Source organism: Acanthopagrus latus, chromosome 22, assembly GCF_904848185.1.
Source record: "Acanthopagrus latus isolate v.2019 chromosome 22, fAcaLat1.1, whole genome shotgun sequence".
In the NCBI taxonomy this organism is placed as follows: domain Eukaryota; kingdom Metazoa; phylum Chordata; class Actinopteri; order Spariformes; family Sparidae; genus Acanthopagrus; species Acanthopagrus latus.
In genome coordinates this window covers 4,111,965-4,137,588 of record NC_051060.1, presented here as the reverse complement: position 1 = coordinate 4,137,588, position 25,624 = coordinate 4,111,965, and the positions used below count along the sequence as shown (strand labels likewise).

At 41.3% G+C, this 25,624-nt stretch overlaps 1 protein-coding gene across 1 annotated transcript in view; it reads right to left on the bottom strand.

The window, feature by feature from the left end:
- The window catches only part of opn5 (opsin 5), a 55,910-nt gene that overhangs the window by 7,538 nt on the left and 22,748 nt on the right, over positions 1-25,624 (bottom strand). Inside the window, exons 3-6 of the mRNA XM_037085472.1 lie at positions 13,401-13,520; positions 3,283-3,453; positions 2,714-3,048; positions 2,332-2,576 (exon numbers count right to left, since the gene is read on the bottom strand). Of these exons, the coding sequence (XP_036941367.1) occupies positions 2,332-2,576; positions 2,714-3,048; positions 3,283-3,453; positions 13,401-13,520 (871 nt within the window). The remainder of the gene's footprint in view (positions 1-2,331; positions 2,577-2,713; positions 3,049-3,282; positions 3,454-13,400; positions 13,521-25,624) is intronic.

Genomic DNA, 25,624 nt, shown 5'->3' with positions numbered 1-25,624 from the left:
ATTTCTACATTTCTTACTTTTAATGCGTTCATGTTAATTTTCCACATTCTATACTTAATGAATTCTCTATATAGCCATTGTTTTTAAAAGACACTTTGTGGCCCAGGGACTGTCTGCAGATTTCAGATCTCTGCTGCATGTCATACAAGGATTGATGTTTTTTTTTTTTTAATCATTATTATTTATTTATTCATGTATTTTTTATGTTTTATACACTTTGTTGGTATCATCCTCTCCATAAATGATTCCATTAGGATAATTTCCAGAAACATTACAGTCTTTGCTGACATCGGGCATATTAGATCGCTGCTAAATAATACATATCAATCACATTCTGTTGATCATGGCATACTCAGTTACAGTTAATTGCTCGTATTCACTGCAGTCTGTCATTTCCGCAATTCATTGTATTCTGCTAATTACTGCATTCAATGCTTGAGGCTAATTGTTCATATTTATCGTATTTGTGTTAGTGAGTATCCACTGTATTGTATATCCATTGTATTCTAGTAAGTTGTGTCATTTTCAATATTCTAGTAATGTTATGTAGTCTTCTTCATTGTAATTTGCACTTGTTTATATTCATTGCATTCTGCTAATCACTCCATATGTATTCTGCCAGTTGTGTTGTGATTGGAATTTGTGGCGGCCTGTCCGTGGTCTGTTTCTGGGCTTTTTGTTTCAGAGATGCTCGATGAGGCCGGACGTGGCTTCGCTGCCGGTCGGCGCTGTGCCAGTCCACACACCTGCAGCGCGTCGAGTGTAATCAGCACCTGTCCTTACACCCAGATCTTCCCTCTGCACTGTGCCAGATTATTGTTGCCAGCTCAGGTGTTCGACCGGACCGTACCTGTGAACCAGCTACTCAACCACCCAGCCTCCAGCATCTCTGCCATCCCCTACAACCTCTACTGCCCGACCCTGCGTCCTGTGCAAAAACGTGATTCTCCACCTGCACCATCCGAGCTCACCTTCTCATCCTACCAGCGAATCATTCTTGTGATCAATAAAGTCACCTTTCATGTCACTACCTCTTTGGCGTCACTTTTGGGTCCACCTGTACTGTAACCGTTACAAGTTGTTCATATTCACTGGATTCAGGTATGTGTTGTCACATCCGTGACCCCACTGAGCAAAAATAAAGACAACAGTTCTTTGTTGAACATTTGCAGTACAACCACTGAGAAGCCAAATTTAAAGTTTTTGTAATAACTCATTATCACACCAGAGGTCCACCTATTGCACCCCACTGGTACTCCACGCAGCAAACGTTACAGGGTGGAGATGAATCTCCAGCTTTCATCTCGGTATATGGAACACCCCACAGCTTTTGTAATAACTTAATGTCATTCATGATTAACTTTATCCTATCCTGTCTTCATTTACCAGCTTTTTTGAATACCATTTCATTTTTTGGTCATCAAACATTGATCAGTAAAGCTACTCTTCCAAGGTTGGATGACAAAAACATGGTATTTAATAACACTGATTCTGGTGAAGATGGTGTGCTTGTGTGCGAGTGACTGAAACCAAACTAACATGTTTAAATTATATTTGACACAGCACCCCGAATTTTTGAAAACTGGGCTTCTAAAACAGTTCATAGTGTAAGTGTGTTACATAGACTGACTTTATTGCCCACCTCACGGGAAATTTTCCTTCGGTTTCTCCCTAATTACAGTGAAAGCACAACAGTACTATATGAGCAAATAGGTCTCATAAACATACCACAGAGCTGAGTAACCCACAGATTCCAAGAGGACTGTCTAATTAGCGTTACGGCTCTGATAGGGCCGACAGAGCCAATTGCTGTTATTCTAAACAAAGCTTGTGCTTCCACTGGCTGTGGCATGGCTTGTTTCCAGAGTCTGCTCCATGGAGAATTCACACATTGATTTTTGATGGGAGCGGACAGCACAGAGCAGATCGAACCAGATGGGAAATCACACAGTGGAACGGCATTGTGCATCCAGTCAGTTTTCAAATAAAATACTGTGTGCTCAGCACAACAAAGTTGGAAATATTAACATTAAACAGACTAAAATAAGTCAAATAACAAAACTGTTTAGCTATGTAGCCTAATCAACCGCAGTAGAAGCACAAAAATCATGGGTAAATGATAAAATGTAGCAGTCAATAACATTTGGTTAGGAATAATGAATATGTTGTATGAATCTGATCAGCAGGTAGCCACAAAATTGGTGCATCAGCCAATGGTCTTGAAGCACGAATGAATCAGATGGTGCCAGCAGTGTTCTGTCTGAAGCATTGCTATGTGTCAAGAGTTTCACAGGAATAAAAGACTGTAATCAATAACTTCCTCTGTCTTACCTCGACTTTCTAAAGTGCCTGCGCTCCTTCAGGGCCTTAAAACAGGAGTATTTTGCACAGGAATTCTTCAGGTCCAAGACCTGGTAGATGATGGGGTTGTACATGGCTGCAGACTTGGCAAGCAACGTGGGAATGACAGACACGGGTATTGGCACCGAGTCGGGCTCGCCAAACGCTGACACCACCGACACCACTGCATAAGGGATCCACGCTATCAAGAAGCCTGCACAGATCAGCATTGCCACCTGGGAGGGGATACAAAGAAACATTCAGACCATGGATTTGTCCTTAACATGGCTCCTCTCATGAGCATGACTAAAATGTCTTCTCTCTGCTCTCTTTCTCAAGCAGATGTACTCATTCTCTCCCAACTCTCACTCACCTTTGTGAGTTTCATCTCGAGGTTGTGGCTGTTTCTGATCCGCGCATCGAAGTGGGAAATCTCCTTTGCAGACGACTTGACCTTGAAGATGATCATGACATAGGAGAAGACGATGATGCCTGTGGGGAGGATCAGACAGAAGAACAGGATGGCCATGACGAAGGTCTGGCCGGAAATAGAGGCCTGTGCCAGCCACCAGTCCAATGTGCAGGAGGTGCCAAAGGGCTCCGGGGCGTAGCTCCCCCAGCCAACCAGAGGCATGGTGGCCCAGAAAGCTGCATACACCCACACAAAGGCCAGGCACAGGAAGGCGTGGTGGCGCTTTAGCCATGTGCCTAGGAATGAAGTATGATAGACTAGTGATGAGAGAGACAACAGACTTTAAACCTTACCCTCTTAAATATATAAAAGGATATACAATTCTAGGAATGGGTCTTGGTCTGCATCGTGGAAAGTTACTGACTATTGCTCAAATCAAAATTCACTCCACAGTTAGTGGCTAAATTTAGGTGAAAAACTAATGACTGTGTGAAGTTTAAGTGATATCGTTACAGGAGCTCCTGACTTACCGTATCTGATATGGCAGATCTTGAGGTACCGGTCCAGACTGACCACAGTCATCGTGATGAGGCTCCCGCAGCCAAAAAAGAAGCCAGCCCAGCCATAGAAGCGACAACCCTCCCAGCCGAACAACCAGCGGTGGGAGAAACTAGATACAACGAAAAAGGGCTTTCCTGTCACTGCGAGGGCAAAGAGGAGGAGGAGGATAAAAAGACAACAGAATGGAAAGGATGATAAAGATACAGTGGGGTAGGAGAAAAGAGGAAGGGAGAGGGTTAGGAGGAAGTAAGCAATGAAAAGAGGGGCAAAATGTAAAATTAGTGTCAAATTCATGAGTTTAGGTTTGTCAGAAAACTAACATTTCAAAAAAAGGCAGCAATCATTTAACAGCAGCTACATGAAAGTGACTACTGAGTCACACCAGACAGAAGAAAGGAGAAAAAAATATATAATTTATAACACTGCCAATATCTATCTATCTATAATATCTATTCCAGTTTAAAATGGACTATTGAACTAGTAAATGAATAGCTTTGTACAACATGACATCTCAGAACCTCCACAACCATCCCCCCCCCCACCCCACCGAGGGAACACATGATTGACATTTACTTTGCTATGTATAGGCATTTGGCAGCCAGTAAGCCAGCTTTGCATCACAACAGTGTTGGCATGCAAATGAGCAGGGTGCAACAACAACAGACCATCAAAAATCCCCCAAATGAAGAAAAATGTGCCATCCCGAGAATTTTTACGCTCCCGTAAAAATGGAGATCTCTGATCAAGCTGTAAAACACAAGGTTGATCAAATATGAATCCAGCAGCTGGGTGCTGAAATTTGTGTAATTTCTAGAACTATAACCAGCCCTTAGAAGACAGCAAAGATTAATATAAGTTATATGCAAAATAGTGCATATGCTACATAAAAGTAAAAAAGAAAAGAAAATCAAAATCAAAATCACAAAAAAAACATTTAAGGATGGCTCAAGACACACAAAAAGTCCAAGGTGCTGACCTGGCCCCCCAAACTCTCAAGATCTCGATCCCATCAAGAACCCTTTGGAACATGCCAGAGCAATTCACCACCTTTTTAAAAGTCATATAGGAGAGAGCTAAAAGTGTAAAGCATTGCGCGTGTCATGTTCCTGGGTTTCATTGTTTGATTGCCACTTCTATTTTAAAACTATGCCCTTGTGTGTGTCTGTTCTTACGCCTCAGTTTCTCCCGTGTGTTTTTCCCTGGCTGTGTTTTTCCTCTTGTTACCTCACCTGTCCTCTTCCTTCCTCACTCACCTCACCTGTTGCTCGTCCTGTCATTAGTGTGTGTGTGTGTGTGTCCATTAAGAGGCAAAGATAGATAAGATAGATACAAAAATATATTTCGAAGTGATTATCAATATTTTGTCAGTTTTCACAGATTACAAAATCCAACTGTATATGTACAAAAAGTAGTCTGTTGCAGTGACTCCTGACACTGAATGAAAAAAGTTGTCTGTATTGTGAATTAAAAATGATGCCATTTAGCTGTTAATACAGACATGAGTGCTGTGAGCCTCAGCCACACAAAAGCGAAACTTGGTGTGCTCGCCTTGTGACTAAATAAAATGCAGACAACAAAATCCCAGTCAGTGTCCTTTAGAGCTGATGACAAAAGACCCTTTCTCCTTTCTGATTCGAAAGATTAAAGGCAGGAATCCATAAGACAGTTTGCATGACAGCCTGTGACAATTGCCTCATTACTGAAAAGCATAAAAGGCGATAGACAAAGGAGAGAAAAGGGACCAATTATGGTGACAGCAATACAAAGCAATACTAGTGATTCTTACAGAGAAGCTTGCTTGAGAGGTAACACTCTCTTAAGAATGTATGAATGCTATGGTAGCTTATACCTTAACTCTTCACGCACAACAAGGGTTGTTGAGGTGGACAAAAAGCTCAAGTATACTCCTTTTAGAAAACCACAGCGACTCCCTGATTAATGTCTGTGCGTATTTCAGATGTTGGCCCCTTTTTCCTGGAGAGCAACACAGGCCAAAAGCCATGTGGCATGCCAAGCCCAGGCAACATAATGGGGATAGAAATCAAAATCTCCTGAGGCCAGATTGCATGAGACAGGATGGGCCAAACATTTTCTTGGAAACACTGAAAACCCAGAGAGTCATGCACAAACACTTGCAAACAGTTGCTCACATGGTCAACGGCTTAATAACATTTACACATCTACTCTGAGTCACAGCAGAAAATGTCAAAGATCCTGTCGCGGTTGGCCTCTTCCCAATTCACCAAGTTTACAGATCTTGGGGAGTACTACTGTACAGCATATGTTAAAATGTAGTATAGAACCTTTCGTGGCTCTAGAGGAAGCCACAAGTAATCTGACAAATTACCTCCAGTGTTGCCATTCAGTGGCTAAATTGCATTGTGGGTAATATAGCTGCTGGTTTTGAAAAGGAAGAAGAAAATGTGTTGGTTCTGGTTCTGAGGTATCGATTTTGATCATTTGTTTTTGAAATTTTCCATAATGAGTCCACCAGTGTTACTGGAGGGCAATGTTAGACCAGTGAACTGCTTTTCAACACCTGGTGCCTACATTACCCACAACGCACCTTAGCTCCTAAGTAACATCATATATGATGATATCCATCGAGTGCCACAGGAATAAGTCCTAAAACCCAGAGATTGAAGTGTTAGATGGACAGGCCAACCAGATCAATCAGCTGATAACCTCATCATCTTTAGGTCCAATGGGGCAAAACTCATTGCAATAATGGATTATATTCATAATGTTAATGTATGTGGTCTCTCTTGATCTGTAGAGTGTCTGTTCTGGATTGTTTTGTGCACTTCCGGACACGATTAGGTTCTTCTCGGCTATAGCTATCATTATCACTTAGCAGTGTTTTTGTCTTGAAATAGTAAATAACTGCAAATGTGAGATATAAGACACCCTAAGGGATTAGTTTCTTCTAATACATTGTCTGTTACATGATGGTTGGGAGGCGCACACCATGTTCTTGTAAGCCAAAAAAAAAAAAGTCTTAATAAGAGAGTAGGTGAAAGCGTGGGTGGATTAGTAAGGATTACAGTACTGAGGATGTCATCAAGTATTATGCAAGGTGAAAAATAAGTAATTACACAATTTCAGTTGCATAACATCAATGTACTTAAGCTAATTTTTTAAACTATAGTCAGAAGCACTTTGCATGATAACAGCATCTTTAGTGCGTTATGGGGGCAGAAATAATGAATCATAATGCATTTGCAATCCGTTATGACTACACACGAACATAAACAATGCTTTCTGATGCAGTATATATATTTTAACTTCAGGTGACTTATAGATGGATGATCTTGACTAGTTGTACAGGTTGACAGATGGGGTTTATACATCATGATGCCTATACCCAGCTCAACTGTTAACTGTAATAATATGGAGAGGACTCCGACCCAACCATGAAATGTTATGATGAAGTTATGATGAGCTTCCCTCATCACCCTAACCTCATTTTCCATAATGAGTTATGGCTGCAGGAGTTAATGACTAACAGAACACACCTTACATCAGAGCCCACCAATATTGTTAGTGCACTGCCTAACATGTCTCTCCATCCATTTGTTTCTGCCTCTTCATTTCATTCAGGCCAGTCCTCCGTGATTAACTTGTATTTACGTGACAGGAACCTTTGTCGGGTCGTCAATGCATGTCATGTCATGCGTGACATATGTTCAAGAGAAAAGAAATTCCCTTCCATGGGGTAGATGCTTTTGTCTTGATCAGTAATTTTCAATCATTTCTGCATGCTTAATAACATTGTAGAATTTCAGGCAAGACTAAGTGTGAGTCACATACATACATACATACATACATACATACATACATACAGAACAAATGGCAAATTGCCAGTTGAGCAAAAGCATTAAAACATTGTTTTGCTTACATGCTCACAATGGCAATGCTAACATTCAGATGTTGACCAGGTAATGCTACTCTTTGCCGTGTTTGTTTATTTTGGAGTGAAAGCATGCAAACCTTTTGAGCAATAAACACAAAGTACAGCTAAGTTTGATGGGATTGTCACTATTTTATCCAGACATTTTTAGTCTGGACCAAAGTGGATCAACTGACCAGCCAACATTCCCATTTCTAAAACTTGCTAGTACCTATCAGCAGAGTCATATTTCTGCTTCTTGCTCAGTTAGTTAGATTTGATCTAAGTGATTCAGCAGATTTAGTCACATTCTAAGAAGACCTACAATAAATTCATTATTAACTGTTTGTTATTAAACTTATTGTGAGACAGAATCATTGAGTAATTAAATACTGGGCAAACACATGGGCTGAAAACCCAGCATTGCGCACCTTTAGGGCACACATGGCCCTATTTAGAAGGCCTATAGCGCATGATCTAAAGTGCAGCACAGTAGTGTGTTTAGGGCATGTCCGAGTCCATTATGCTAATAATCTGGGCGCAAAGAGGTTGTAATTAGAGTATGATTTAGTCATAGGTGTGTTTTGGGTGGAAAAAAAATCAAACCAATTCGAGCGTTGTCTCCCATTCCCTGTGTCCCGACAGAAATCCACTTAATGTGGACATTATTTGACCTCAAAAGAAATCCAGTTACTGCAGCTGCTCTTATCATATTGGAAACATTGAAAAGAACAATATGAACTATTGTCTCATCACTTCATTTTCTGATAAAAATGTCTAACTCAGTGGATAGCTGAGATTCAGACTCATTTCATTCATGATATGAGGGCTCAACAGTTCGCCTCAGGCCTCATCTATGTTAAATAAAACACATTCAAATCTACCAGATAAGCATTTTTTTTGGGCCCGCATCATACTGTATTCAATGCTAGATATCAGCCTTGTAAATGTGGCTGATTTCTTTCCCTTTATCAAGCTTTATTCCCTCGAGAAATAACCGGAAACACTGAAAAATGGCAGAAATCTGTTTTGTAGTTTTTGTGTAATCCTGCTGACAAACCAAACAAAGACCAAAGAAGCAGGTACTAAATGATGTAGTAACAGGAATGTCTGTGATTGCATTTAAGAAATATTATCATTATTATTACTATCATTATTATCATTAGTGACAGATTGATCTGATGATTATTTTCACAATTCATTGTTTAGTCGATTAGTCAATAAAATGTCAAGCATATTTTTCCTGGGGCCTGAAGTGACATCCTCAAAACAGTCAGTCCTCAGGCTGAAACGCCAGATGACGTAATCTATTTAATTTAATTGTAGAAATACTTTTTCTTAAGTATCTATTGTAACTGCTGAATTACTACTCTGTCTACTGCAAGCTGTTACTGCTATATAAAAGTTAAGCTGCTGTATAAAAGTTAATTTATCTGCTCAGAGGATAAAAGAAACCACACGGGGAAAAAAAATAACAAACAAAACCACATCATACGTGCATCTTAAATTATAGCATGTGACAGCAACATATTATTTCCATCATCTCCACTGATTAATTTATGGGTGTAATTATGTCATGATGCAACATACAGCCCTCTAGACTACAGCCCGGAAGAATGAAGGTTGTGTACAAGTAGTCCTCATGCTTCCATGACAATATGGAGCATCTTGTCTGAAGTACAGGGTATAATGCATAAATGCTTTTCTAGGATGAAGGGCTCCTCAATGAACACACCATTCATAATGTATTGCCCATTCATAATTCAACTTCAAGCTAGCTGCTTGGAGTCTGCGGTGTAAACAACATGGCACAAGGGATGGCAATGTCAAACTGCTATCTGGCTGCTCTACAGAAACTTGACAACTACTGAAATTAGACTGCCCTGAAAACTTTTTAAGACAGGGTCACCGGATGACAGATTCTGTTGAAGCTATTGTGTGGATTAAAAGGGAACTTCATATTCCCATCATGGAATCTGTTAATAGCTAGGGTGATCTCCTGAGTGCCATCATATAACCAAAATCTATTTTGTCCCGTCATTTGCTTTGCCCAAAAACTGTCAACTGCACTGTTTGATGCAAATGTCAGCATATCAGCATGCTAAACCAAGATGATAAGACAAAAGAATAAACAGAAATAAATAAGTCTGTGGAAATAAATAGGGGTAAATAATAATAATAATAATAATAAATAACAATTAACTGAAGACCCTTCATTCAACTAATACTGTTTGTAACAGAGATCTGTGTTGGCATCTCCAAGGAAACCTGCTATTTTGGTCCATGCAGGTGCAGCAATGCAAATTACAAAACGACTGGGTGCAGCTGAGTGTCAGAGGTCACATGCTGTTGGTCACTTGAGCCAATTAAGTACAGCCACTATACTGAAGCTGACATGAAGAATCTGGAAATGACCAGTGTCGGGTTGTGTCTGGGTATTATCACTTTAGACAGGTTGGGTTTGGTGAGTCACCCCTCACTCAATCCAAGACAGAGAGAGAGACAGACAGAGAGATAGAAAGAGAGGGATATAAAACAATATTATGAACATTATGATTTACATCATGTTATGAGGAAAAAATCCCGTTCCATCCTCATCTACCTCAACTGGTAAACTGATAATAAACATCATTACAATGATTCCATCATTCATTTTACACACACACACACACACACACACACACACACACACACACACACACACACACACACACACACACACACACACACACTATAATAGGTTATAATTGAAGGACCAGTGAACCGTTTTGCTGTTCTTGGAACAGCCAGTACACTGAGCCGTGGTGTCCCAGCCTCCACATCTTAAACAGTCCACGATAGAAATCAAGGAAATTCCACAATGTTAGGCTGCTTAATGTCCATCAGAAACAAAGATCTGTTCAGTCCAAGTAAACTCAACTGACTCAAAATAGTGCAAGCCAGTGGCCCCCTAACTTAATCAGCATGGCCACACAGAAACGTTTGTAAAACCTGGAAATGGAAGGTAGCCCCCCTGCTGCTCAGGTGAATGAGGCCCCTGTCCTCCATCACTCTCTGTCAGATACAGCACACTCTGGTACACAGCAGGTCTGATCACACTGAACTTGATCCATCACTCTGCTCAGCCTGGTCACCAATACCTTGGTAAGGAGCTTATAATCAGACAGGAGCATTGACACAGGCCTCCAGTTTTTGGATAAACTGCAGGATAAACTAACCCCACCCCCCCACTGACCAGAAAGACGTATAAAAGTCAACAGGTAGACTGTTTATTCCAGGAGCTTTCCCACTCTGCAGAGGAGCATGGAGCTCATCAGAGGAGAGAGCTGCTTCCATCACTACATAACTCTGCTGCCACACTGCCTGCCGCTCTCTGTGCTCACATTTAAACAGCTCACTGTAAAAGCTGACAGCATGCTTGCAGATTGCAGTGCGACCAGTCAGCACCCACCCGGTGTCAGACCTTAAACTGTGAATGAACCTCTTCTGTTCATTCTTACGCTCCAGATCAAAGAAAAAGTGTGATGGACCATCGATCTGGGCTACATTCTGAAAGCGGGACCTAACCAGAGCTTTCACTGAACTTGTCATGGTTTCTGTGACGTTCCAAATATGCTGTTGACAGAATTGCCTAATTTGAAACCTTTCCAATAGAGCTGCACGATATATCGTTTGAGCATCGTCATCGCAATGTACGTGTGCGCAATAGTCACATGGCAGAGCCTGCAATGTAGGAGGCAAATGAACTCATCTAATTTCAAGGGTACCTGACAGATGCTGTGCATGCAGACTCCGCATGCGCAGCGATCCACCAATCATTAGTTCTTATTCAGTGTGCCAAAGCAGACCACACCCCTGCACATGGAGTGAGTCGCTGGTAACAACACTGAAATATGAGGAACGAACAAGGGAAAATCGCCGAAAACGAAGACTTGGTGCCAAAAAGAAAAGCAACGTCTGTTATCTGGAATCATTTCTGCTACAAGAAGGATGATATTGACCAAACACGTGTTCTGTGTGGATAGCGGGTTAGGGTTCTGACTGTCGTCCAAAACAAAAAACAGATTTCAATCGTTGAATAACCTGTTTATCACTCATTGTTACTTACTTAATGTAATTATGAAGCTAGAATGTTCCATTTTAAGATGGAGAGCTCAAAAGGTTCAAGGTCTTATTTTTTGTCATTCAATTCATGTTTCATATGATCAGCACAATAAAAGCAAGCAATAAAAGATAACAATAAGAATAGCTCTAAAACAGACAGAAGCCATATTCATAATATTCAGAAAAAGAGGTAAGATCAGTGCAGGTTAATTGTCCACAAGACAGCAGCAGTGCAGCATAACATAAAGTGCTATTCAGGTCATCTGATGAGAATTCCTGTATTTATTTCATATTGCAGTACATATCGCAGGGTTACAAAAAATAGCAGTGTCAGTTTTTTTTTTCCAATATCATGCAGTCCTTCTTTCCAATCTGTTCAAAATCAGATTTTGTACTTTGGTGTTTTTTCCAAAAAAAACTTCACCTTCCAGTAAAATGTTAAGATGCCAACAGACACTGTTGGGTTTTACACATTTTATAAAAACAGAAGCTGTCACAGGTGAGTTATCAGCGAAGCCAACAGGGCTGATAAAACACCTTGTAAATGAACTAAAATGATGTTTAAAACAATAAAAATGATCAAGCCTGGCCACAGACAGTGAGTAACTCTTGAGCATGTGTCCACGTGTGCTGTCTATGAAAGCCTCTCCACACATCACTTCAAACCTCCACCGATAAATACATGTTCCTTATTATTACTCAGTCACTTCATTTACATCTAGAGACACTACTCTCTCAACACCATCTTTACATTTTCACATACTGCCTTTTAATAATCATTTCTTCAGATTCTGACTTCAGACTGAGGAATTAAGTTTCTGGGAAAAAAAACGGATTCCAACCCCACAACAGTTACTGGTTCTGTGAATTTAAAAAAGTTTTCGCCAGTCCACTCTGTCTTCCAGTCAGTCTCGTGATCAGGAGCGCTGTGTGTCTCTTGTACCAAAAAAAGCATCTAGCTGTTTGATAGAACACAGCTTGAAAACAGAGGCTATTTTCCCATTACCCCCGGCTCCATTTAAATTCAAACTGCCTATTCTTATGTCCCTCATAGCATAGGATAAAAAGTTGTAGAACCAAAACAGTCTGTTAAAAAGTCTGTTAGACTTATTATTCATCATCCAACTGCATTTTGACCTTTTGAACACGTGTCTTCAGACTGCAGGTCGTTAAGTGCTTTCACTGACGCACTCAGTGAAACATTTTCTTTCCCAGAACTCCATGAAAATCCTTCAAAGAAGAGCTGTGAATTAGGGAACACCTCATCAACTTTAACATTTCTGGCTCCCTTAGTGTTCTGCAGGAAGTTCTCGATACTCATTAAAGAGTAACTCGTGCTCTCATGAGCCGACATGTCTGAGGATGCTACAGACGTCACCCTCCTCATCATCTTCACTCTCACCTGACTCCAGGCACTCACTCTGAAGACAAGCTTTCTTCATTTTACCAGAAGACTGTTCACTTTCCTCTGCTTATTGTCTTTAAAGGAGTCCTCATCGATCAACATCTCACCTTCCACGTCCTGAGAACATTCCGCCTCCTTTGTTTCAGTCGGTGTGTCGACTGTGTCTCTGTTAATGCCGTCAAGAGTGTGACTGCACCGGAAACCAGTAGAGCCCAGACCAGATGCATTTTGAATCAACAGAACACAAATCAGCAGCACCAGGACCATCAAAAACTGGACCAACAGCACATGAACCACCAGCCCGTGAACCATCAGAACCTGAACCAGCAGCTCCGTGATGCTCAGTTTCAGTCTTTTGTGCACTCAGATTTGTTTCTGTTGACAGGCAGGGACGAGGTGACCCTCCATTCAAAATCAAAATCATCCACTCTGAGCTTCAAAACTTCCAAGTTTAACTCCTCAGAACCACAGACCTCTTAAGAAACAATGTGTTTCAGGTGATTTACAGCCCAGAGGAATCGGTTTCACTGGACACATTAGTTGCCCGTGGCTCACCAGTTCTCAAAGCCCCGTCCCTTCCAGTTTGCCTCATGGGACCTTATTTGAGATTGGTTGTGTTTTTTGTCAAACAGTATCCAATCAGTGAACCGCATTGGTTGAATGCAGTAACTCTACACACAGCGTCGTACCTGATATGCCAAAGTCGAAGATGGCGAGATTAACAGTCATGAGCTCAGGAGGCTTCAACTTGGTCTTGCGTTTGATGGTCATGAAAATGACGTAGCCGTTCCCTGTGGCAGACATGATTCCTGTAAGACAGAGAGCGAGTTTGAGTTCATTGACACACAAGTCACAATGGCTTACATGTATTTCAGTGCACTGTGGTTCCTTCACTCTTAGAACGGATGCGTTAAAAAAAATGACTGTGTTGTCCCTGAGCTGATGTGTATGGTATAGATGCGTTTCACATAAAGGCATTGAACTGTGTGGTTCAAGTCTACTGTAGCTGGCCAAGCAAAAAGGATCAGCTGACTCTTGCCTGGCCTGTTTTTTTCAACTGGCATCAACATGCGTCTCAGTGTATCCACTCAATCAACTGCACAGTTCTACGTACAGGTGTGAAGGAACCCAAGAAGCGTACCGATCACTCAGACCACATTCGGAAGCAGTCCGAGCTATGTTTCAGATGCCCAGTGCGCCAGCGTTGGCAGCACACAAAAAGCAGTAGCTAATATAGACTACTTCTTTGTCGCTGTAAATAAAATCCCCAGGTTCACTCAGATATACTACATATATTTGTGTTATACATAAAGTTCTTTCAATTGAGGTTTCAGTGAGGTCTGCTCACTTGAGACATGGGGAGATGTATTGAAATTCCAGGTAAGAACAGGCTGTCTACTTTAACGCCAAAGCACGTTCACGCAATTTTGTGTTTTCCTGCAAATCGCACATTCGGCTTCAGCTGGAGTGAAAGGCTTGTGAAGTCATTGCATCCACACACGACACACACAAAATGCACAGTTATCGGTGAGAGATGCAGGTACAATACAAACACGCGTGTCTCATGAAGTGGCCAGTTGAGCCAAAGTAAGTGAATCAGAAAACAGATGGGGAGAAAGGCATAGACGTGGTACACACAGTGTGTGCAGTATGACTTTCAATCACAGTGTAGATAAGGCTTACCTCGATGCAAGGTTTCTGATAAGAAAAGCCTGGTAAACACACAATGGGACTACAATCTTCATCAGAATGGCTTCCCCGCAGACATGCAAGAAGCTTATCAAAGAAAATCGCTCAATCCCTGCTCTTGTATAACCTGTATATATAACATGTTCATATTTCCCTTCAGGCACATTAGACAAGGTAATTCTGTCAATAGTATTAATATATATTATATTAATACACTATATGAGCTGAGTATATGGATTCATGCAGAAACCAATACACACATTTTTCTGTGAAGTCTTGCTTACATGTCAAAGCTTTAATTAAAATGGATTGAGACATGTTTGGCAAGACAAAGGAGACAAACCCGATCAAAGAGGAGATCAACGTTATCAAAGGCTTGCCTGAAAACAAAAAAACGAAGTGAGGATAAATGAGGAGCCGGTTGATTCAGGCCAAAGAGAGAAAGCACAGGAAGCGTCACCCGAGCTGGCAGTACAAAATTTGAGACTCAAATGAACAGGTTAGGCCCCATCTCCGGGATAATGTCTTACAGAAACAGTTCACCCAGAGCAAAAAGATCTGGTCATTATCTCCTGCGCAAAGCGGCATTGCAACATGTTCCTAAACAGCTGAAGCAGCTGGGGACTGGGAACTATCAAAACAAACATCAAATGGCTCCACACAACTTGCTTGATGCAATCTAATTTTAGAGACACCAAATTGATTTGTCAGGATGCTGTTCACACACTTTTTAAAGTTGAAATTGATTTGGGATCTCTGGGCTTTCAGGTAATTAGACGACGCTGAACAAGCAGTATGGAGCCATTTTATGTCCACTTCTGCTGTTTAGGACAATGTTCTGGCGCTGTTTTGCTGTCAGAAATAATTCTGTTACCTTTAAAAGTTCACATGACTTCGCATCAGCATGGGGCTGAATGGATAATGACTCAGTCTTCAGTTCTGGGTGAACTGTTCCTTTAAGACATTACCCAAAAGATGGAGCTTTGCCAGTTTGTTGCATAACCTCGGCCAACAGTCAGTAATTAATTAAATGACGCATGAATACAGCTTTTGATCTGGCTGGATTTAAGTCACCCATCTGGCTGGACTTAACCAGACGAGCGGTTTAAAGATGGTTGGACCTGTTCCTCCCAATCTTCAACTATCAATAATCTAATGTCTGGCATGGGCAGAGGCCAACATCGCTTGCATAATTTCTGATTCAGACCTGTCATTAGGACTGCAATGAGAAAAAAATCATATTTTATTCAGCTAAGACAGACTGCTCAGAATGGGTTGTTCCTCTGATTTACACCGACATGGGGAGGGTCAGTGATTCTTTTATCTATGCCAGCCTTTATTACTGTAACACTCTATGCGCTGGTCCCATAGGAGCAGTATGAACTGAATACAGCCAGTGCAGAACACTGCTGCCAGCTGTCCAACGGGCCTAAAAGACATGACCACGCTACCATAATCCGCGAAGCCCCACCTGTTAATCTGCGAAGTGATTCTCAGATTTTCCTGATATTTAAAGCTTCATAGCTCATTTCTTTGATCTGTTCCCTTCTTGGTGATCATGATCGCTGGCTAGGGGTTGAATCTCACCTCATCATTAGTGTAGATGGTCTAAACACTAATTCCCATCTGAAAGTACTGTTTGATATTTGTTTCAAGGGTGCAATGTGTAAGAAATGGCCACTTGGAATGGAATTCCTACTCTACTCATCACGAGAGTAACTGCCAACTGTATTCTTTCTATACATCCATGACGGCAGCTACTGTTAGCTTGTTAGCTCAGCCCCAACACAGGAGCTTTGTACTGATGGGAGAAAGGTTTTTTTAGACTCTGGTCTAGCTGGTTAGTCAAATTCAGTAGTTTTTCTTGCACATTGCGTCTTTAAAAAGTTCATTCAATTAAACCATTTCAGTTCATCGCATCTACCATTCAGTCAGACAACTTTGGCATCCAGGTTGCGACCTCATCACTCTCCGCAGATACGCTTACATAAACAGTCAAATTGACAGGCTACGTTTGGTAGATGGCTGTGGAGAGAGGGGTGTGTCATGTGTATAGCAGCACAGCTTGAGTTGTCTACCTTAACCAGCTAAGTTTTACACATTAAAAAGGGATAAAAAGTTGTTTCCCTAACGCACCCCACCACTAACAGAGAGAGCGTCCTTATTGAACGGCAGCGTCAAATGAATTGTAAATTCACGCGTTCATCTGCTCCCAAGGTCTCAGCAACAAAACATATCGATTCAAAGGCCCGAACGCTCGCAATATGTCACCATGGATATCTTCCCACCATTGTTTCTTTGTTGTGCGTTATTGATGTCATAGACGAAACGCAACATGACTTGGATACAGTATCTTTTTTATGTCGCTAAATTCAGCATTACTTTGTTAACGTTTTGTTGATGTCTTCTATATGCTGACATGTCTGATTGGTGGAATTTGCAGCTGAGATAGAATAAAAGTACCGATGGCCACAGTGTCGTCACTGCCCAACACACATCTGATGTTTTTGGGTTGTTTTTTTCTTAACTCACATGTTTCGTGTTTGTCATGGCTCATCTACAAAGTCCACCACCAAGTTTATATCACTCTTGCATTTTCTTTTAACTTAATGAACTAATTAAAACTTTCCAGCTAAACCAGAATTAAAATGTTGATGTGCGTACTTACTGTAAAGGACACTGATACACTTGACGGCTATTTGCGCATCGATACAATAACTGTGACATGACATAATGTTTTTTTTCATTCCAATGTGCGCAGTACGGTAAAGCAGACACTTACATAAGTAAACTGCACGTGATAGTTAAAAGGGAGTGAATGCTTTCAAAAGGACACAGCATCTGTCTTTAAATTGCCACAAAGCCTGGTGTTTTTGCCACTTGACCTGGCACAGAGCTCCATACATGTGGCTCGTGACTTAAGGTGCAGTCATGCGCATTACAAGACACTCTGACTGTCCAAAAGCTGTTTTTGTGTGAAGATTAACAAAATTCCACCTTAATCATTCTTAATAATAAATAAAGTCCGGTGACATCGATCAACCTGAGCATTGGTTTCTTGCCGAAAACAGCTGTGCAGGTGTGCAGCTCCTTAATTTTGACTCCATTTTTGCTTTTTAACTTTTTGCTTCCAGCTAAGGCGCCTCACTGCATCTTATTCCTATCAAAATGCTGGATGCAACATTGACATACATTTATAGCTAATTTCCATACTTTGCCTGTTGCTGTTGTTCTGTAACTGCTAAGAATGCAGCATAACAAGCAATGGCTTCAGGCTACAGCATCCACATCAGGCAAGTCGACACCCACTGGCAGCAACACATTAATGCCGTCGTCCCTAAATGTCTGGCAACATTATATACAGTGTGCAATGTATAAAAATAGATATAAAAACATAGTTCCACACTAGAGACTTAATTTAGCCGTAATGAGGGAGAAAAAGGAGGGTGGTGGGGGAGACAGGTACGACAGTGTGATTCTGAACTCCTCTACACTATCCACATTCTGCCTCCACAGTGTCAGCACAGGAGCACAGGGGCCACCATCTAATGGCCTGACACTCTCCATAACAACTACATTGTTTTTCATGGCTTATTGTGTGTTGATTAAGCATCAGCATGAAAACAGCATGGTTTCCTGTGGCCAGCAGCAAAACAAGGATGCAGCAGCGTGGAGAGACAAAGCCGTTTTCTGCTTACATCCATCCAAAGTGACTTTCGGTAGATGATGTATAATGTGTGCTGACCCTGACAGGGCTCCTCTCTCGCAGACTGTAAATGTGTCGACAAGCATGATGCTGTGGTGTACACAACATATAATGGTATATCACAACAGTGCGAGAGGGAGCATGTTCTTTCTGTTTTGTAAGAGCGAATAACAAATAAAATGGTCAGCGATGTGAAAATTCACACACCCACAGAGAACTGTCATCGCTGTAGTTTATGGGGCTGCACAGTCAAGGACTCGCAAAATTGAAGGAGCACTCTGTAGTTTTGTTGAGGAAATGTTAATGAGAAGAGAAAGATCTTGATTGGCTGATTTTTTATTTTTTTTATTTTTTTTTTCCAGCCCGAATGAACTAAATAACCATCAAAATTCTAAGTTTGAAATTCTTTTCTAAAACTAACTGGTGCTCATTTACACGGTGTGTCTAGGGACTTTCTCCATGAGATTGTCATGTCATTAACAAACACTTTCATAAACTCATAAACTCGGGTATTTACTGTAGTCACATTCAAATGGCTTATGTCTTTGATTTGATTATATGTTGTTTTGTAACTGTACATAACAGGGAGGTTGTGGCTTTCTCCTGCCCAGAGAATACAGATGTAAATCAGCTTATAGCCTAGAAGATGTGCACTGTCCCCGTCCAATAACACATCAATAAAGCAGCAATAAATACACATTGCTGTCCAGCTCCACGGCCAAGAGCACAGAGCTAAGGCAGTGTGAGGCAAATTCTGTATGAAATTTTCAGGTTAGAATCTCTTTTCTGAATGAATGCTGATGACCCCGATTAATTCTGCTGTATGCGTCACAGCCAACTGTTTGCCAACAGGTAACTGATAACTTTATAATATACAACAAACTGTATTGTATTTTTATGATATTTTAATGATATTTTACATGTTTTCTTTCCCATACTGATAAGCTACATGGCCTGCCATTATTATTTTGAAAAACGACTTAAAAGGTTCAAGCTGGTTCTGAAATAGAATAATGACTAAAGTATGTCTAAAGCGGAATTTGAAGCCCTTTTCATACAGAGACGTTGTGTTGTTGCCACAACAAAGGCTTGCCTTTACACCGCCTTTGTTCACATCAAATTAAGCAGTCTGAACCAACAGAAGCGTCCATGGCATGAGGGTGACATCCATCAATCCATCCATCAATGTGCCCGCCTACTGTTTATATTTGTATGTATGCAATTATAATGTTTTGTGTTTGAAATTCTGGCCCACCATGCAATGCTGAAAGTGACAAAGTTATGTTTCGTGCTCTAAATTACATAATGACATAATCGCCATCAGTGAATAGAGGATCCTGTCTGACTCTCACTCATGGGGAGGGATGCTGTTTTCTGTGGGAAAGTTCACCGAGGTCTTGGCTGACAGTGATTTTTTTTTTTTTTTTTTTTCAATTCAAGTTGCCAGAGACAGTCATTACAACAATGCAATGATGGAAGGAGAAAAGGGCATGGTGAATGAATGTTTTTTTTCTTTTTTTTCTCTGAATCAAGTCACATAATCACCACCATTCAACTGCCGGGGACGCCTGTCCTGACAGACAGGATGACGGAGGTCTTTCCACATACGGATGCAATTTCCTCATATAAGTTGCCAAAGATTCTATCAGCGACCACACTGTTGGTTGGTTCTGTAACATTGCTTTGTGTTTTGAAGCGTTTCTCTTTTATCTGATGAGTGAAGGATCTGTTTAGCTGTCGGACTCTGAACACCGTCAGACAGACACACCCCTGTAACACAGCAAGACCTCCTGTTTGAGTGACAGCTTTACGATCCACTCAAATATTTATGTTACTGCTTGTCCATGCTAATGCTATGATACCAGAACAGCTGTGTGGTTGTGATGGCTATGTAATATTACTATTAACCACTCTCCACTGTTTGAGAGATAATGTTGACCATTAAGCTGGAAAGAAAAACTAGCTAGAGGGGGGTTTTGACAAACAACACTGCAACATTGTAAAGTTCTTCTGACTGAAGTCAGTGAAAATGAGGGAAATTATTAACTGCTGCTTTACTATAGTAATCTATGTTCAAACATTCAAGGAAAGAGCAAAGTATAGGGTTAAAAGTTAAACCACTATCCCTGATTTTAAAAAAAAAAAAAAAAGGAAATGTTTTGAGAGTCAACTCAACGTGTTGAATTTGACACTCGGCAGGATGTGACAATCCACAGAGAGAAGGCAGGAAATTGAAGGCACTATCTGAGGCTTTAAATTAGCTACAATTGACAGTTTGTGATAACAGTGGATCTAATGACATGAAAACAATGTGATAATGAATAGGGGTTTAGCTGTCAGGCTACAACTGTTCTGGTTCACTTCCACCGCTCTCAAAAAAGCTCTTAAACCTGTTGTATGCTATCCGCTCAGCACCAACCCAATGGAGATTTTAGTTGCAGAAGAGCAGAATATGTCCTCAGAGGCTGGTGGAGACCAAAACCAGAGCTAAAAATGGTGAACGTTGGACTCATACCTTCCAGGTGCACAGACACTTAACTTCATATAAATAATAATGTCACTGCAATTTGTTAACTTCATGATAACAGCTTACATACTGTAAGGAATGTCAATGTTGTGTCCACGACCTGTTTCCACTGCCCCAAGTGGCTTATAAACACAGTTATTGCAGCTTGTAAGTTGTCCTTTTTGTGAAAAAGCTGTTTTGATATGTTTCTTAAATGGCTTTAGGGCCTCAATGACTGTACAGCTGAATGCACTTGACTGTTATTCAAATCTAGTTTTAGAGGTAACCTGCTCATGATCTGAAAAATACAGACATTGGTTCTCATTATTTGCTCCTCAAATGTTTTACTCAATTATGATTTTTGGGTACGTTATGATTATGATTATGATTATCAATTATGATTTTGGGGGTGCAGCACTGGCATCAGTTTTGTTTTTCTTTTCTTCCCTTCTTTCATTCATGGTTGTCTGCAGGTGTGCTGAGTCAGGGAGGAGCCACCAGCTGCACCACGACATCATGATCCATGCAGACTGAGCCGTCCGCCGGGACTTCAGTCAGAATCAGAATCAGAATCAGAAATACTTTCTTGATCCCCGATGGGAAATTGCTTGTGCCACAGCTGCTCCCATAGCGCTCTGTGGTGCATCTTGGTGGGATCAGTATTGTACTGAACCTGAATCCAGTTGCTGACCACCACGTCATGGAAGGGATGAGGGCCATTGTCCAAGATGACATGCTCCAACCCCACAACATCAATTGCCTTGTGGATAAGTCTGTTCAGTCTATTGGTGTCAGCTACCCTCTGCTGCTCCGGCACACAGCAGCATAGAGGACAGCACTGGCCACCGGCTCTGTCATATGTACTATGACATGTTCACTGTCATCAAGTCAGGTCTGTGAAAGCGTGAGACTTCAGGGCTGCTGATGGACATCCTCTTTGGTGACCTCTACAGACTTAACCTCTATATACTTCTGTATAATGATGTGGTTGAATATTATGTCACTTGTCACGAGGGATGTTTTACAAATGTAATTATTATCTTAGACATTTATAATAATTTCTACAACATCCATATAACAGTGACTTGTGGGTAATCAAATCAGTGAATTCCAGTGAAGTCTGCACCCTGAGCAGATTGTCTGAATGTCTGCAGGAACTCCACCTGAGGGCCCTTGTGTACTGGATGAACTGTAGGTTTGGACAGCCCAAGGCAATCGCAGACTTCCCACCAAGTGATGAAGTCTGAACGTTTGGATGCAGATATACGCGTATACACTGCTCTGCCATCTCCACCCTGCCAGTTCCTCCTTTCAGCCAAAAAAAAAAAAAAAAGCTTAAAAAGAAGTAAGGGTCATTATGTCTCTGAGTCTTGCTTTACAAAGCAAGATACCCTCCATTTTCTATATCTGTACGGCTGCATCGGACGCATACAGGCCGTTTTTCTGCACAACTACAAGGCTGGGTAAACAAATCGATTCACATAGAACAGATTCCAATCTCCCACGATTCAGAATCCGTTCACCAGCGGGAAAAGTCAATTTTCTAAATGTTTATTGGTAGCACGATGTTGGCGGAGTAAAAGGTGGGAAGTTAACAAACACATGCCGCAGCATCAACACGTTAAACAAGATCTGCGGTGAAGAAAATAACTCTGCTCCGAAACTCTGTTCGCCGATGGACCCTCGGAGCTAACAGTGCAACAGAGAGGCTGCTCTCACTGCTGCACCGCTCCAAGCACTTTACAACACATTCACCCATTCACACATACATTCATACACTGATGGCGGAGGCTGATCAACTGCTCATCAGGAGCAATTTGGGGCTTAGTATATTGCTCGAGGACACTTCAACACGCAGCTGGGGGGGAGTCGGGATTCTAACCAGCGACCTTCTGATTAGTAGACGAGAGCTACAGCCACCTAGGTCTTAACAGGTAACGTTAATAGCACAGCGGGGGAATTTTTGTTATCCACAGAGATGCATGCCTGTTAGATGTTTTCAGATAAATTAATCAATTCATCATAAACTGACTGACTTAATGTTGATATCATTACTGTTAACTTTTTGCAGATTGTTTACCTTTATTTCCAGTTGTTTCATATTGTATTTCAGAAGATTAAGGGCACCAACTAATTGTTTCACACAAAATATACTGGAGCAAAGGACTGAAAATAGTGCCTCCATCTATGCTTTCAATAGATTAATCCATTTTCAACTGAGAATCACTTTAAGACTGCCACAGATTCACAGCCATAACAGCATCACAGTCCCTACCACAATCTGACCTCTGAGCAGCTAAGGAACACATTGAAGAAAACCTCCCTTTTCCTTTTGTTACTTTGCTCAAAACAAACAAGAAAAAAAAAAAAGAAAAAAAAAAGCCTTGGCCTGAGGGTTCCAGCGTTTACACTTCTGGTCATAAACCTGCTGGCTTGTCAGCTGCTCTCCATTCACCCTGTTAGAGCTGTACAAAAATCCTCTTCACTTCTGAATAAAACTCATTCATACCAATTATTTATTGGTGCACTCGAAGCAAAATGGCATATTAAATTTATAAATGACACAATGAGTGCACTGTGCCTCTCCTCATTTCCATGCACTCATATGATGCACTAGACCAGGAAAATTAAATTCAAATAGAGGCTTTCAGATGAGGTTGGGCCGTTGGAGCATTCCCACACAAACAAAAATGCAAAATTGGAACTCAAAAACAAAGAATTTAAATGAACAGAAAATGAATGGTCTATCCCTAAAAGCAGTCTCCCCGTGGGACTCCACATACCTTGCTGCGTTATTATTTGATATTGTGTTTTCGAGAGTTTACAAAAAATTTAGGCAATAATAACAATGTTAATAACAAAGATCAGAGTCTAGAGCTAAGACAGGTTGTAGGCTGTAATGAACAGGTGGTGTTTCCAGAGATGAAGCGTTATGGATGTCAGCAGGAGGAGCATTCCAGCGGGCCGAGGCTGAAGGCTCTGTCTCCAGAGGTACGCAGTCTGGTATGGTGAATGGAGATCAGGCCAGTGTCTGAGCACCAGAGGGTCTGGGATGGGGTTTATGGATGAAAAGGAGGTCGGAGAGGTACTGAGGGGCATAAAGGGATTTGTAGGTGAGGGGAAGGCTTTTGTGGTGGATTACAGAACTTAACTGGGAGCCGGTGACTGTGGAGGATTGTTGGAGCGACGCGCTGCCAGGGCTTGGCATGGGGTGAGGGCACTGGCACAGGTAATGAAGACAGATTAGTTTTTTTCAGGGGGACTAGAAAGTCCAGAATGAGGGACAGAGCAGTGTTGTAGCGGGCTGACCGGGCATCCACCGTGGTCATGAAGGGTTTAGAGGACAGGCGAGTGATTGACACACTCATTAAAGCTGATGTGTTCGCTGATTTGATGCTCTGGAATATAATAGTACGTTTTAGTATGCTGCCTAGGGAGGAGGGCAGGAATCGTGGTTTTCAGCTCATCCACTGCAGACATCAATCACTTTCATTTGGAGATGTGTTCAGCTGTGCGTCACATAAGTTAATCATCAGGAGGACGAGAGCTTGCTTTGACTTTTTCTGGGCCCATAATAATCAAGTGTCTCAGAGTAGGAAAAGAGCCTGAACTGGAGAGAATTTGCAGGCTGGCCCATTTCTGATCCTGTTTACAAGGATTAAAAGCATTAAAAAGCAAGTTTTCATAGGTTTCGTAACCTGTTACGAGGGCCAAGAGACGGGACATTTCCCGAGGACTGGGAGGTTTTTTTAGTCATTGTCATTTTTGGGATTGTGTTTGTGCGGGCTGCAGAAGAGGGTGCATGCTGTCAATGCTGAAACCACTGTCCTCGTAACGTCAAGCTGAAAAGAAAAACTGATTGCTTTGCCACTTCTGCAGCAGTGAATCGACTTTGCTTTGACAGAGCCTCAAAAGTATGATTGGAATTCAAATTTAAATATAAAATAGTCGACCGAAATGGCTTTCTCAGGGTCTAATACCAGTCCCATTGACGGTAGCACTTTACATTACTGCACAATAATGGCATGGCGTGGTATTAGTCAGTAATAGTAATATCAGACGATAGCTTGGTATAAACAACGGGTGTATCTGGGTTCTATTGGACTGAAATCCCCTTCAAAATCACATGAAAATTCTTCAAAGTCGAGATTGGTAATAACCATATATCTTTAATGCCGTGACACTGAAGCACTGGTAGTAGTTTCTGTGTAATAATCATGATCACGCCCCCATAGTCAGGGCTGATAATTGTACCACGATGACACACACACAGTGTGCAATCGCTTTTCGTTTCCTCATATTGTGCCATTTTCTCTCATGTTTTCTTGCGGTCCTCCCACACCTGCTCTGCATCTCCCCCTTTTAGTCTTTCCCTACTTCCACTGCCTTCAGCTTCTCCAGCCCATCAGCTCCCGTCCCTGTTTCTACTGCTTTTCTATTTGTTTCCCTCACACGTGTTGCTCCACCTCACTCCTCCTGCACCTCATCCCCTCGTTAGTTGTGGGTGTTTAGAGTGTTTGGGCTCCCGCTTGTCTTTGTCAGTCCGTTCTGTGTTACCACCCTGTGTTTCTCACCTTGTTATTTTCAGTGTCTTCTAGTCTCTGCTGTATGGTTTTGTTGTTTTAATTCCTGGCTTTGCTATATGTTTCTGGTTTTATTACTGGTTTGTATGTGTATATATAGGCGTTTTTTGCACTTAATATAGCTTGCCTTTTGTTTCTTAATCCTAACAGGGTATAACTCTGGGTTTTCCAGGTTAAATTTAAGACTTTTGTTAGACCTTTTTTATATACCACTTGTGCAGAAATTTAAAGCCATTTTCACGTTCATACTGGCAAAATTATGAACAATATAATGGGAAAAGAAGGTGGGGACTTCAGTAAATAAAAAATTACCAATTACTTTGGTAATTTATATATATTTGTATTCTATTTTAATACTCACATATGAATTAAATATACAGTAACATGCCTGAACACACCACACAAAACTGTTTTCTCGCGTGAACTAAA